At 47.5% G+C, this 15,000-nt stretch overlaps 1 protein-coding gene across 1 annotated transcript in view; it reads left to right on the top strand.

The window, feature by feature from the left end:
• Positions 1–15,000, top strand: part of thoc1 (THO complex 1) — a 25,285-nt gene that overhangs the window by 3,521 nt on the left and 6,764 nt on the right. Inside the window, exons 7-19 of the mRNA XM_058394944.1 lie at positions 426–521; positions 980–1,062; positions 1,150–1,217; positions 1,319–1,427; positions 1,566–1,700; positions 1,840–1,940; positions 2,057–2,123; positions 2,669–2,719; positions 2,850–2,920; positions 3,981–4,076; positions 4,162–4,227; positions 5,487–5,570; positions 6,061–6,208. Of these exons, the coding sequence (XP_058250927.1) occupies positions 426–521; positions 980–1,062; positions 1,150–1,217; positions 1,319–1,427; positions 1,566–1,700; positions 1,840–1,940; positions 2,057–2,123; positions 2,669–2,719; positions 2,850–2,920; positions 3,981–4,076; positions 4,162–4,227; positions 5,487–5,570; positions 6,061–6,208 (1,175 nt within the window). The remainder of the gene's footprint in view (positions 1–425; positions 522–979; positions 1,063–1,149; positions 1,218–1,318; positions 1,428–1,565; positions 1,701–1,839; positions 1,941–2,056; positions 2,124–2,668; positions 2,720–2,849; positions 2,921–3,980; positions 4,077–4,161; positions 4,228–5,486; positions 5,571–6,060; positions 6,209–15,000) is intronic.

Genomic DNA, 15,000 nt, shown 5'->3' with positions numbered 1-15,000 from the left:
GTCTGTGTCTCTCTCTCTCTCTCTCTCACTCACTCTCTCTCTGTCTGTGTCTCACTCACTCACTGTCTCTGTCTGTGTCTCTCACTCACTGTCTCTGTCTCTCACTTGCTCTCTCTCTGTCTCTCTCTCTCTCTCTCTCTCTCTCTCTCTCTCTCTCACTCACTCGCCCTCTCTCTGTCTCTGTCTGTGTGTTTCTGTCTGTGACTCTCTGTCTCTCTCTCACTCGCCCTCTCTCTGTCTGTGTGTTTCTGTCTGTGACTCTGTCTCTCTCTCACTCGCTCTCTCTCTGTCTCTGTCTGTGTTTCTGTCTGTCTCCCTGTCTCTGTCTGTGTGTTTCTGTCTGTCTCCCTGTCTCTGTCTGTGTGTTTCTGTCTGTCTCCCTGTCTCTGTCTGTGTGTGTGTGTGTGTGTGTCTCTCCACAACAGATCTCCTGCGCAGGCTGTCTAAATCCCAGAACACAGTGTTCTGTGGAAGGATTCAGCTGTTCCTGGCTCGTCTCTTCCCTCTGTCTGAGAAATCAGGTAAGTCTTCAGGTTCTAGCGCTGTTCCCTCTCACAGTGTCCACTACAACGTGTGTGTGTGTGTGTTACAGAAGTGTTCACACCTCCAATGACAAAAATCACATCACCGTTCTTTAAGCTGTTTCTACAATACAGTTTCCCAGCATTTACATAAATATATAACATTCAACAATACTTTAATGTCTAGAGAAATTAGTGATGGGGAAAAACAACAGATTTTAAACATCACACAGAAATAATGAACTAATAAAGAGAGCGCAGGAAAAAGTCCGGGTCCACACTACACCCTGGAATTAGGTGACTCCGCCCATTAATAACCCCGAGTGAAGCGTGGGGGTGGTAGCATCATGTCGCAGCGATTAGTGAACTGGTGAGATGAAACTGGATACAGGAAAACACTGTTCCAGTATGTGAGGGGCGGAGCTTCATCCGAGACCCGCCTCTTTCTCTCTCTGCAGGTCTGAATCTTCAGAGTCAGTTTAACCTGGAGAACATCACGGTGTTCAACAAGAACGAACAGGAGAGCACGCTCGGACAGCAGGTACACACACACACACACACACACACACACACACTTATTATTCTCCAGGAAAATCAGATTAATCATAAGAACCTGCTGATCTCCCAGAGCTCTGAGGTTAAAGAGGAGGGGATGGAGGAAGGAGAAATGGGTGATGAAGACACACCTGCTCCATGGTGAGAGATCATCTGCTTCTGGACAACATCTGGGTTTAGTTTTTTATCCTGACTGAAGTGTGTGTGTGTGTGTGTGTGTGTGTGTGTGTGTGTGTGTGTAGCTCCATTCCAATAGACTACAACCTGTACAGGAAGTTCTGGACGCTGCAGGATTACTTCAGGAACCCGGTGCAGTGCTACGACAAGTTCTCCTGGATCACCTTCATCAAGGTGCGCACACTGAGCCATAGGTCATTTCCTGTCAGAGCGATAGGTCATTTGTGGAGGTTCATGGTGGTGAAATAGTCTGGTTTCTTCTCATGGTGCAGCATGTTCAGCAGTAACACACACACACCTCTGTCCACTCAGTACTCGGACGAGACGCTGGCGGTCTTTAAGAGCTTTAAGCTGGACGACACTCAGGCCTCCAGGAGGAAGCGTGAGGAGATGCACACAGCCGGAGGAGAACATGTGTACTTCGCAAAGTTCCTCACCAGTGAGAAGGTGAAGCACCCAGTCTTACAGATATACATACACAGCTTAGTAACACTTCATAGTGCTGACCGTGTGTGTGTGTGTGTGTGTGTGTGTGTGTGTGTGTGTGTGTGTGTGTGTGTGTGTGTATGTGTGTGTGTGTGAACAGCTAATGGATCTGCAGCTTAGTGACAGTAACTTCAGACGTCACATCCTGCTGCAGTACCTCATCCTCTTCCAGTACCTGAAGGGACAGGTCAAGTTCAAGAGGTGAGACATGAACACTGACTGACCTCAGTCACATGAGCCACTTACACACCTGTTCTTACTGTGGTCATGTGGGTTTCTGGGAATATATCCTTCATCTCTCTCTCTCTCTCTCTCAGCTCTAACTGTGTACTGAATGATGACCAGACGTTGTGGATGGAGGAGACTACGAAGCTTGTATATTCGGTCAGTACAATGTGTATAATGTGTGTCCATGTACATGGGTCTGTCTTTACCTTCTTGTCCAACTTCCTTCCCCCTTCCTGTCTGGCGTTCTCTTCTACCCTGTCTCTCTCTCCCCCCTCGTTCCTGTCTCTCTTTTTCTCTCTTCCTTCCTGTCTGTCTGTCTCTCTCTCTCCTCCTTTCTGTCTCTGTCCCTCTCTCTCTCCTCTCTCTCTTCCCCTTCCTATCTGGATTTCTCTTTCTTCCTGTCTCTCTCTCTCTTCCTTCCTTCCTATCTGTCTTTCTCTCCCCCTTCCTGTCTGTCTGTCTGTCTCTCTGCCCCTTCTGTATCTTTCCCTCTTCCTTCCTGTCTGTATCTCCCCCTCTTCCTTCCTGTCTCCCTGTCCCACTTCCTGTCTGTCTCTCTCCTCCTTCTTGTCTGGCTTACTCTTTCATCCTGTCTCTCTGTCTGCCTGTCCATCTGTCTGTCATACCAGAGTGGATTGTATTGTTCCTGTATCAGCTCTCTCTCCCCCTTCTCTCTGTTAACATGATTATTTTCTGTGAAGTTACTCAGAGAAACTCCTCCAGATGGTGAGAAGTTTGCTGCTATGGTGGAGGTAAGATCTCAGGAGGTACCATCTCCTCAGCACTGTGTTCTCCAGACGCTGCTTTAACAGAAGATCTCAGATAATGACTTTTTTTAAATGTTCTCTAAACCTGTGAGTTAACTTGATCTGAATCTGACAGCACATTCTGAACACAGAGGAGAACTGGAACGCCTGGAAGAACGAGGGATGTCCAAGCTTCGTCAAAGAAAGGTAGAGGATCACATCAGTTCACCTTATGATCTACACATGAGATCTCCTAAACCTAATAAACATCTCTCTCTCTCTATCTCTGTCTCTCTATGTCTGTCTGTCTGTCTCTCTCTCTATCTCTCTCTCTTGTCTGTCTCTCTCTCTCTCTGTCCGTCTGTCTCTCTCGCTCTCACTCGCTCTCCATCTCTCTCTCTCCCTCTCTCGCTCGTTCTCTCTCTCTCTCGCTCTCCCTCTATCTCTCTGTCTCTCTGTCTCTCTGTCTGTCTGTCTGTCTGTCTGTCTGTCTGTCTGTCTCTCTCTGTCCGTCTGTCTCTGTCTCTCTTGCTCTCCCTCTCTCTCTCTCGCTCGCTCTCCATCTCTCTCTCTCCCTCTCTCGCTTGCTCTCTCGCTCTCCCTCTCTCTTTCTGTCTGTCTGTCTCTCTCTGTCTGTCTCTCTCTCTCTCTCTCTCTGTCCGTCTGTCTCTGTCTCGCTCTCTCTCTCTCTGTCTGTCTGTCTCTCTCTCTGTCTGTCTGTCTCTCTCTCTATCTCTCTCTCTCTCTCTGTCCGTCTGTCTCTGTCTCTCTCTCGCTCTCTCACTCTCTCTCTCGCTCTCCATCTCTCTCTCTCTCTCTCTCTCTCTGTCTGTCTGACTCTCTCTCTCTGTCTGTCTCTCTCTCTCTGTCCGTCTGTCTCTGTCTCTCTCTCTCGCTCTCCCTCTCTCTCGCTCGCTCTCCATCTCTCTCTCTCCCTCTCTCGCTTGCTCTCTCGCTCTCCCTCTCTCTTTCTGTCTGTCTCTCTCTGTCTCTCTCTCTCTGTCCGTCTGTCTCTGTCTCGCTCTCCCTCGCTCTCTCACTCTCTCTCTCGCTCTCCATCTCTCTCTCTCCCTCTCTCGCTCTCCCTCTCTCTCTCTGTCCGTCTGTCTCTGTCTCGCTCTCTCTCACTCTCCCTCTCTCTATCTCTCTGTCTCTCTCTCTCTGTCTGTCTCTCTCTCTATCTCTCTGTCTCTCTCTCTCTCTCTCTCTCTCTCTTGTCTGTCTCTCTCGCTCTCACTCTCTCTCTCGCTCTCTCACTCTCTCTCAGAACCACAGAGACCAAACCTCAGCGGCCCAGCAGGAAGCGAGCAGCACCTGAGGACTTCCTTGGTAAAGGACCAGAGCGTAAAATCCTGATGGGAAAGTAAGGACCGATCTCTCTTCCTGTGGTGTGGTCAGACTTTGTGTTTTACACTCATCCACACACTCTGTCCATCTGTCCATCTTAGTGATGAACTGACCCGACTGTGGAACCTCAACCCTGACAACATGGAGGCGTGCAAGTCCGACAGCAGGTGTGTGTTTATACTTTTAAACCTAATCATCTACACCATCGTGGTCTACACATCTCCACTAACTGCTGTGTGTGTGTCTGTGTGTCTGCGTGCGTGTGTGTGTGCGTGTCTGTGTGCATCTGTGTGTCTGTGTGCATCTGTGTGTCTGTGTGCGCGTCTGTGTCTGTGTGCGCGTCTGTGTCTGTGTGCGCGTCTGTGTCTGTGTGCGCGTCTGTGTCTGTGTGCGCGTCTGTGTCTGTGTGCGCGTCTGTGTCTGTGTGCGTGTCTGTCTGTGTGCGTGTGTGTCTGTGTGCGTGTGTGTCTGTGTGCATCTGTGTGTCTGTGTGCATCTGTGTGTCTGTGTGCGTGTGTCTGTGTGCATCTGTGTGTCTGTGTGCGCGTGTGTGCGTGTCTGTGTCTGTGTGCGTGTGTGTCTGTGTGCGTGTGTCTGTGCATGTGTGTCTGTGTCTGTCTGTGCGTGTGTGTGCGTGTGTCTGTGCGTGTGTGTGCGCGCGTGTGTGTCTGTGCGTGCGCGTGTGTGTGCGCGTGTGTGTCTGTGCGTGCGCGTGTGTCTGTGCGTGCGCGTGTGTCTGCGCGCGTGTGTCTGTGTCTGTGCGCGCGTGTGTCTGTGTCTGTGCGCGTGTGTGTGTGTGCGTGTGTGTCTGTGTGTGTGTGTCTGCGTGCGTGTGTGTGTCTGCGTGCGTGTGTGTGTCTGCGTGCGTGCGTGTCTGCGCGCGTGTGTGTGCGTGTGTATCTGTGTGCGTGTGTGTCTGTGTGTGTATCTGTGTGCGTGTCTGTGTGTGTCTGTGTGTGTCTGTGTGTGTGCGTGTGTGTCTGTGTGTGTGTCTGCGTGCGTGTGTGTGTCTGCGTGCGTGTGTCTGCGTGCGTGTGTGTGTCTGCGCGCGTGTGCGTGTGTATCTGTGTGCGTGTGTGTCTGTGTGCGCGTGTGTCTGTGTGCGCGTGTGTCTGTGTGCGCGTGTGTCTGTGTGCGCGTGTGTCTGTGTGCGCGTGTGTCTGTGCGCGCGTGTGTCTGTGCGCGTGTGTGTCTGTGCGCGTGTGTGTCTGTGTGTGTGTGTGTGCGTCTGTGTGTGCGTCTGTGTGCGTCTCGTGTGCGTCACGTCTGTGTGCGTCGTCTGCGTCTTGGCGATGTGTGTCTGCCAGCGATGTGTGCGGCGATGTGTGTCTTGGCGATGTGTGTCTTGGCGTGTGTGTGTGCGTCTGTGCGCGTGTGTGTCTGTGCGCGTGTGTGTCTGTGTGTGTGTGTGTGTGTGTGAGAGAAGGGAGTTCATGCCATCACTGGAGGACTTTTTTGAGGAGGCCATCGAGCAGGCTGACCCGGCCAACATGGTGGAGGATCAGTACAAGTACGCACACAAGCTTACTACTTTCTCTACTTTACCCTGTCTCTCTTTCTCCTTTCTTTTTCCTTCCTGTCTCTTTCTCTTCCTGTGTGTCACTCTTTCTGTTTCTGCCCTGTCTCTCTCTCTCTTCTTGTCCTTTCTCTTCTTGTCCTGTCTTTCTTTCCCTTCCTGTCCTATCCCTCTTTCTCTTTTCTCTCCCTCTCCTGTCTCCCTTTCTCTTTCTGTCTCTCTTTTCTTTCTATTCTTATGTCTCTCCTTTTTTTTTCCTTTTTATCCTTCCAGTTCATTCTCTCTTTCCTGTGTTTCCTTTAAATCATGACCAGTATATAACGGACTTGTCCCAGTGGTCATCTGTAACACTGATATCATGGTCAGTCTGGACATGTTTATCAGGGCAGGTGTTCTCCTCACAGCAGTTAAGCCTATAACTGTTAAAATAGTGTGTGTGTGTGTGTGTGTGTGTGTGTGTGTGTGTGTGTGTGTGTGTGTGTAGGGTGGTGAGGAACTCTAATTACGGGTGGAGAGCTCTCCGTCTCCTCTCACGCCGCAGTCCACACTTCTTCCAGCCCACAAACCAGCAGTTCAAGAGTCTGGAGGATTACCTGGAGAACATGGTGATCAAACTCGCCAAGGAACTTCCTGTGAGTCTCACACACACTTCACACACACACACACACACTTCACTCACACACACACACTTCACTCACACACACACTTCACTCTCTCACACACACACACACTTCACTCTCTCACACACACACACACTTCACTCACACACACACACACTTCACTCACACACACACACTTCACTCACACACACACACTTCACTCACACACACACACACACTTCACTCACACACACACTTCACTCACACACACACTTCACTCACACACACACACTTCACTCACACACTTCACTCCCCATCACTCACATCATACACACACTTCCACTCACACACACACCTTCACACACACACACACACACTTCACTCTCACACACACACACTTCACTCACACACACTTCCACACACACACACACACACACCCACACATCACACACACACACACACACCTTCACTCACACATCACATCACTGCACTTTGCCATCACACACACACACATCACTCTGCACATGTACACACATGTATGCACACACACACACACTTCCTCACACATATACACACACACTATCACACACACACACACACCTCCTCCTCACACACACACACACACTTCACTCACACACACACACACCTTCCACTCACACACACACACACTTCACTCACACACACACACACACACACTCCTCCACACACACACACACACACCATACACACCTCCACACACACACACACACACACACTCACACACACTTCACTCCACACACTCACACACACACACACTATATACACACACACACACACACTTCACTCCACACTCACACACACACACACTTCACTCACACTCATACACACACACACCTTCACTCCTCCACACACACACACTTCACTCACACACATACACACACACACACACACTTCACTCACACACACACACACACACTTCACTCACACACACACACACACTTCACTCACACACATACACACACACACACACACTTCACTCACACACACACTTCACTCACACACACACACACACATCACTCACACACACACACACTTCACTCACACACACTTCACTCACACACACTTGCTCCTCATACACACATATATGCACACATGCACATCACACACATCATGCACACAGCTCATCACACATATTCACACACACACACACTTCATATCACACACACAGCCATCACACACACACTTCACACACACACACACACACACACTTCACTCACACACACTTCCACACACACACACACACACACACACTTCACTCACACACACACACATCCTCCACACACACACACACACACACACTTCCTCCACACACACACACACACACACTTCACTCCACACACTCACTCCACACACTCACACACACACTTCCTCCACACACACACACACACACTTCCTCCACACACACACACACACACTTCACTCCACACACACACACACTCCTGCACATGCACACACACACACACTTCACTCCACACACACACACACACACATACACACACTTCACTCACACATACACACACACACACACTTCACTCACACACACACACTTCACTCACACACACACACTTCACTCACACACACACACACACACTTCACTCACACACACACTTCACTCACACACACACACACATCACTCACACACACACACACACTTCACTCACACACACTTCACTCACAAACTCATACACACACATATATACACACACACACATACACACACTTCACTCACACACACACTTCACTCACACACTCATACACACACACTTCACTCACACACACACACTTCACACACACACACACACACTTCACTCTCACACACACACACTTCACTCACACACACACACTTCACACACACACACACACACACACACACACTTCACTCTCACACACACACACACACTTCACTCACACACACACACACACACACACACACTTCACTCACACACACACACACACACACTTCACTCACAAACTCATACACACACATATATACACACACACATACACACACTTCACTCACACACTCATATACACACACACACACACTTCACTCACACACATACACACACACACACACTTCACTCACACACACACACACTTCACTCACACACATACACACACACACTTCACTCACACACACACACACACACACACACACACACTTCACTCACACACACACTTCACTCACACACACACACACATCACTCACACACACACACACTTCACTCACAAACTCATACACACACATATATACACATACACACACTTCACTCACACACACACTTCACTCACACACTCATATACACACACACACTTCACTCACACACTCATATACACACACACACACTTCACTCACACACTCATACACACACACACACACACACTTCACTCACACACTCATATACACACACACACACTTCACTCACACACTCATATACACACACACTTCACTCACACACTCATATACACACACACACACTTCACTCACACACACACACACACATCACTCACACACACACACACTTCACTCACAAACTCATACACACACATATATACACATACACACACTTCACTCACACACACACTTCACTCACACACTCATATACACACACACTTCACTCACACACTCATATACACACACACACACACACTTCACTCACACACTCATATACACACACACACACACACTTCACTCACACACTCATATACACACACACACACTTCACTCACACACTCATATACACACACACACACTTCACTCACACACACACTTCACTCACACACTCATACACACACACACTTCACTCACACACACACACACACACACACTTCACTCACACACACACTTCACTCACACACATACACACACACACACACTTCACTCACACACATACACACACACACACACTTCACTCACACACACACACTTCACTCACACACACACACACTTCACTCACACACACACACACACACACTTCACTCACACACACACACTTCACTCACACACATACACACACACACACGCTTCACTCACACACACACACACTTCACTCACACACACTTCACTCACACACTCATATACACACACACTTCACTCACACACACACACACACACTTCACACACACACACACTTCACACACACACTCACACACACACACACACTTCACACACACACACACACACTTCACTCACACACTCATATACACACACACACACACACTTCACTCACACACTCATATACACACACACTTCACACACACTCATACACACACACACTTCACTTACACACTCATATACACACACACACTTCACTCACACACTCATACACACTCACACACTCACACACTTCACTCACACACTCATATACACACACACACACTTCACTCACACACTCATATACACACACACTTCACTCACACACACACACACACACACTTCACACACACACACACTTCACACACACACACACACACACACACACACACACTTCACACACACACACACACTTCACTCACACACACACACACACACACACTTCACTCACACACACACACTTCACACACACACACACACACACACACACTTCACTCACACACACACACTTCACACACACACACACACACACACACACTTCACTCACACACACACACACACACACACACTTCACTCACACACACACACTTCACTCACACACATACACACACACACACGCTTCACTCACACACACACACACTTCACTCACACACACACACTTCACTCACACACACACACTTCACTCACACACTCATATACACACACACTTCACTCACACACACACACACACACTTCACACACACACACACTTCACACACACACACACACACACACTTCACACACACACACACACTTCACACACACACACACACTTCACACACACACACTTCACTCACACACTCATATACACACACACTTCACTCACACACTCATATACACACACACTTCACTCACACACTCATATACACACACACACTTCCACTCACACACACACACACACACACACACACACACTTCACACACACACACACACTACACACTTCCACTCACACACACACACTTCACTCACACACATACACACACACACACACTTCACTCACACACACACACTCCACTCACACACACACACTTCACTCACACACTCATATACACACACACTTCACTCACACACACACACACACACTTCACACACACACACACTTCACACACACACACACACACACACTTCACACACACACACACACTTCACACACACACACACACTTCACACACACACACACACACTTCACTCACACACTCATATACACACACACTTCACTCACACACTCATACACACACACACACACTTCACTCACACACTCATATACACACACACACTTCACTCACACACACACACACACACACACACACTTCTCACACACACACACTTACACACACACACTTCACTCACACACACACACACTTCACTCACACACTCATATACACACACACACACTTCACTCACACACACACACACTTCACTCACACACACACACACTTCACTCACACACTCATACACACACACACTTCACTCACACACACACACACACACACACACTTCACTCACACACACACTTCACACACACACACACACACTTCACTCACAAAAATACACACACTTCACACACACACAGACTCACACACACACAGTAACACACACACACACACTTCACACACACACACACACACTTCACTCACACACTCATATACACACACACTTCACTCACACACTCATATACACACACACTTCACTCACACACTCATATACACACACACTTCACTCACACACTCATACACACACACACACACTTCACTCACACACTCACACACACACATATATACACACACACACACTTCACTCACACACTCATACACACACACACACTTCACTCACACACTCATACACACACACACACACTTCACTCACACACTCATACACACACACACACACTTCACTCACACACTCATACACACACACACACACTTCACTCACACACTCATATACACACACACTCACACACTCACTCACACACCCTCACTCACACACTCATACACACACACACACACTTCACTCACACACTCATACACACACACACACTTCACTCACACACTCATACACACTCACACACTCATACACTCACACACTTCACTCACACACTCATATACACACACACACACTTCACTCACACACATACACTCACACACACACACACACACACACACACTTCACTCACACACTCATATACACACACACTTCACTCACACACTCATACACACACACACACACTTCACTCACACACTCATACACACTCACACACTCACACACTTCACTCACACACTCATACACACACACACACACTTCACTCACACACTCATATACACACACACACTTCACTCACACACACACACACACACACACTTCTCACACACTCATACACACACACACACTTCACTCACACACTCATACACACACACACACACACACTTCACTCACACACTCATACACACACACACACTTCACTCACACACTCATATACACACACACACTTCACTCACACTCATACACACACACACTTCACTCACACACTCATACACACACACACACACTTCACTCACACACTCACACACACACATATATACACACACACACACTTCACTCACACACTCATACACACACACACACTTCACTCACACACTCACACACACACACACTTCACTCACACACTCACACACACACACACACTTCACTCACACACTCATATACACACACACTTCACTCACACACTCATACACACACACTTCACTCACACACTCATATACACACACACTTCACTCACACACTCATATACACACACACTTCACTCACACACACACACACACACACTTCACACACACACACACTTCACACACACACTTCACACACACACACACACACACACACACTTCACACACACACACACACTTCACTCACACACTCATATACACACACACTTCACTCACACACTCATATACACACACACTTCACTCACACACTCATATACACACACACTTCACTCACACACTCATATACACACACACACACACACACACTTCACTCACACACTCATATACACACACACTTCACTCACACACTCATATACACACACACTTCACTCACACACTCATATACACACACACTTCACTCACACACTCATATATACACACACACACACACACACACACACTTCACTCACACACTCATACACACACACACACACACTTCACTCACACACTCATACACACACACACACACACTTCACTCACACACTCATACACACACACACACACTTCACTCACACACACACACACACACACTTCACTCACACACTCATACACACACACACACACACTTCACTCACACACTCATACACACACACACACTTCACTCACACACTCATACACACACACACTTCACTCACACACTCATACACACACACACACTTCACTCACACACTCATACACACACACACTTCACTCACACTCATACACACACACACACACACACTTCACTCACACTCATACACACACACACTTCACTCACACACTCATACACACACACACACACTTCACTCACACACTCACACACTCACACACACACATATATACACACACACACACTTCACTCACACACTCATATACACACACACACTTCACTCACTCATACACACACACACACACTTCACTCACACACTCATACACACACACACACACACACTTCACTCACACACTCATACACACACACACACACTTCACTCACACACTCATATACACACACACACACACTTCACTCACACACTCATACACACACACACACACACTTCACTCACACACTCATACACACACACACACACACTTCACTCACACACTCATACACACACACACACACACACTTCACTCACACACTCATACACACACACACACACACTTCACTCACACACTCATACACACACACACTTCACTCACACACTCATACACACACACACACTTCACTCACACACTCATACACACTCATACACACACACACACTTCACTCACACACTCATACACACACACACACTTCACTCACACACTCATATACACACACACACTTCACTCACATACACACACACACACACTTCACTCACACACTCATACACACACACACACACACTTCACTCACACACTCATACACACACACACACACACACTTCACTCACACACTCATACACACACACACACTTCACTCACACACTCATATACACACACACACTTCACTCACACACACACACACACTTCACTCACACACTCATACACACACACACACACTTCACTCACACACTCACACACACACATATATACACACACACACACTTCACTCACACACTCATACACACACACACACTTCACTCACACACTCACACACACACACACACACTTCACTCACACACTCATACACACACACACACACACTTCACTCACACACTCATACACACACACACACACACTTCACTCACACACTCATATACACACACACTCATACACACACACACTTCACTTACACACTCATACACACACACACACACTTCACTCACACACTCATACACACACACACACTTCACTCACACACTCATATACACACACACACTCATACACACACACACTTCACTCACACACTCATACACACACACACTTCACTCACACACTCATACACACACACACTTCACTCACACACTCATACACACACACACACTTCACTCACACACTCATATACACACACACACACTTCACTCACACACTCATACACACACACACACACTTCACTCACACACTCATATACACACACACACACTTCACTCACACACATATACACACACACACACTTCACACACACACTTCACTCACACACTCATACACACACACACACTTCACTCACACACTCATATACACACACACTCACACACTCATACACACACACACACTTCACTCACACACTCATACACACACACACTTCACTTACACACTCACATACACACACACACTTCACTTACACACTCACATACACACACACACACACTTCACTCACACACATACACACACACACACTTCACTCACACACTCATACACACTCACACACACTTCACTCACACACACACTTCACTCACACTCATACACACTCATACACACACACACACTTCACTCACACACTCATACACACTCACACACTCATACACACACACACTTCACTTACACACTCATATACACACACACACTTCACTCACACACTCATACACACTCACACACTTCACTCACACACTCATATACACACACACACACTTCACTCACACACTCATACACACACACACACACTTCACTCACACACTCATACACACTCACACACTCATACACACACACACTTCACTTACACACTCATATACACACACACACTTCACTCACACACTCATACACACACACTTCACTCACACACTCATATACACACACACACTCATACACACACACACTTCACTCACACTCATACACACACACTTCACTCACACACTCATACACACACACACACACACTTCACTCACACACACACACACACTTCATTCACAAACATACACACACTTCATTCACAAACATACACACACTTCACACACACTTCACTCACAAAAATACACACACTTCACTCACTCAT

The sequence above is a fragment of the Hemibagrus wyckioides genome, linkage group LG07 (assembly GCF_019097595.1).
Source record: "Hemibagrus wyckioides isolate EC202008001 linkage group LG07, SWU_Hwy_1.0, whole genome shotgun sequence".
Classification (NCBI taxonomy): Eukaryota; Metazoa; Chordata; class Actinopteri; order Siluriformes; family Bagridae; genus Hemibagrus; species Hemibagrus wyckioides.
This window is presented reverse-complemented; position numbering and strand designations above follow the sequence as displayed.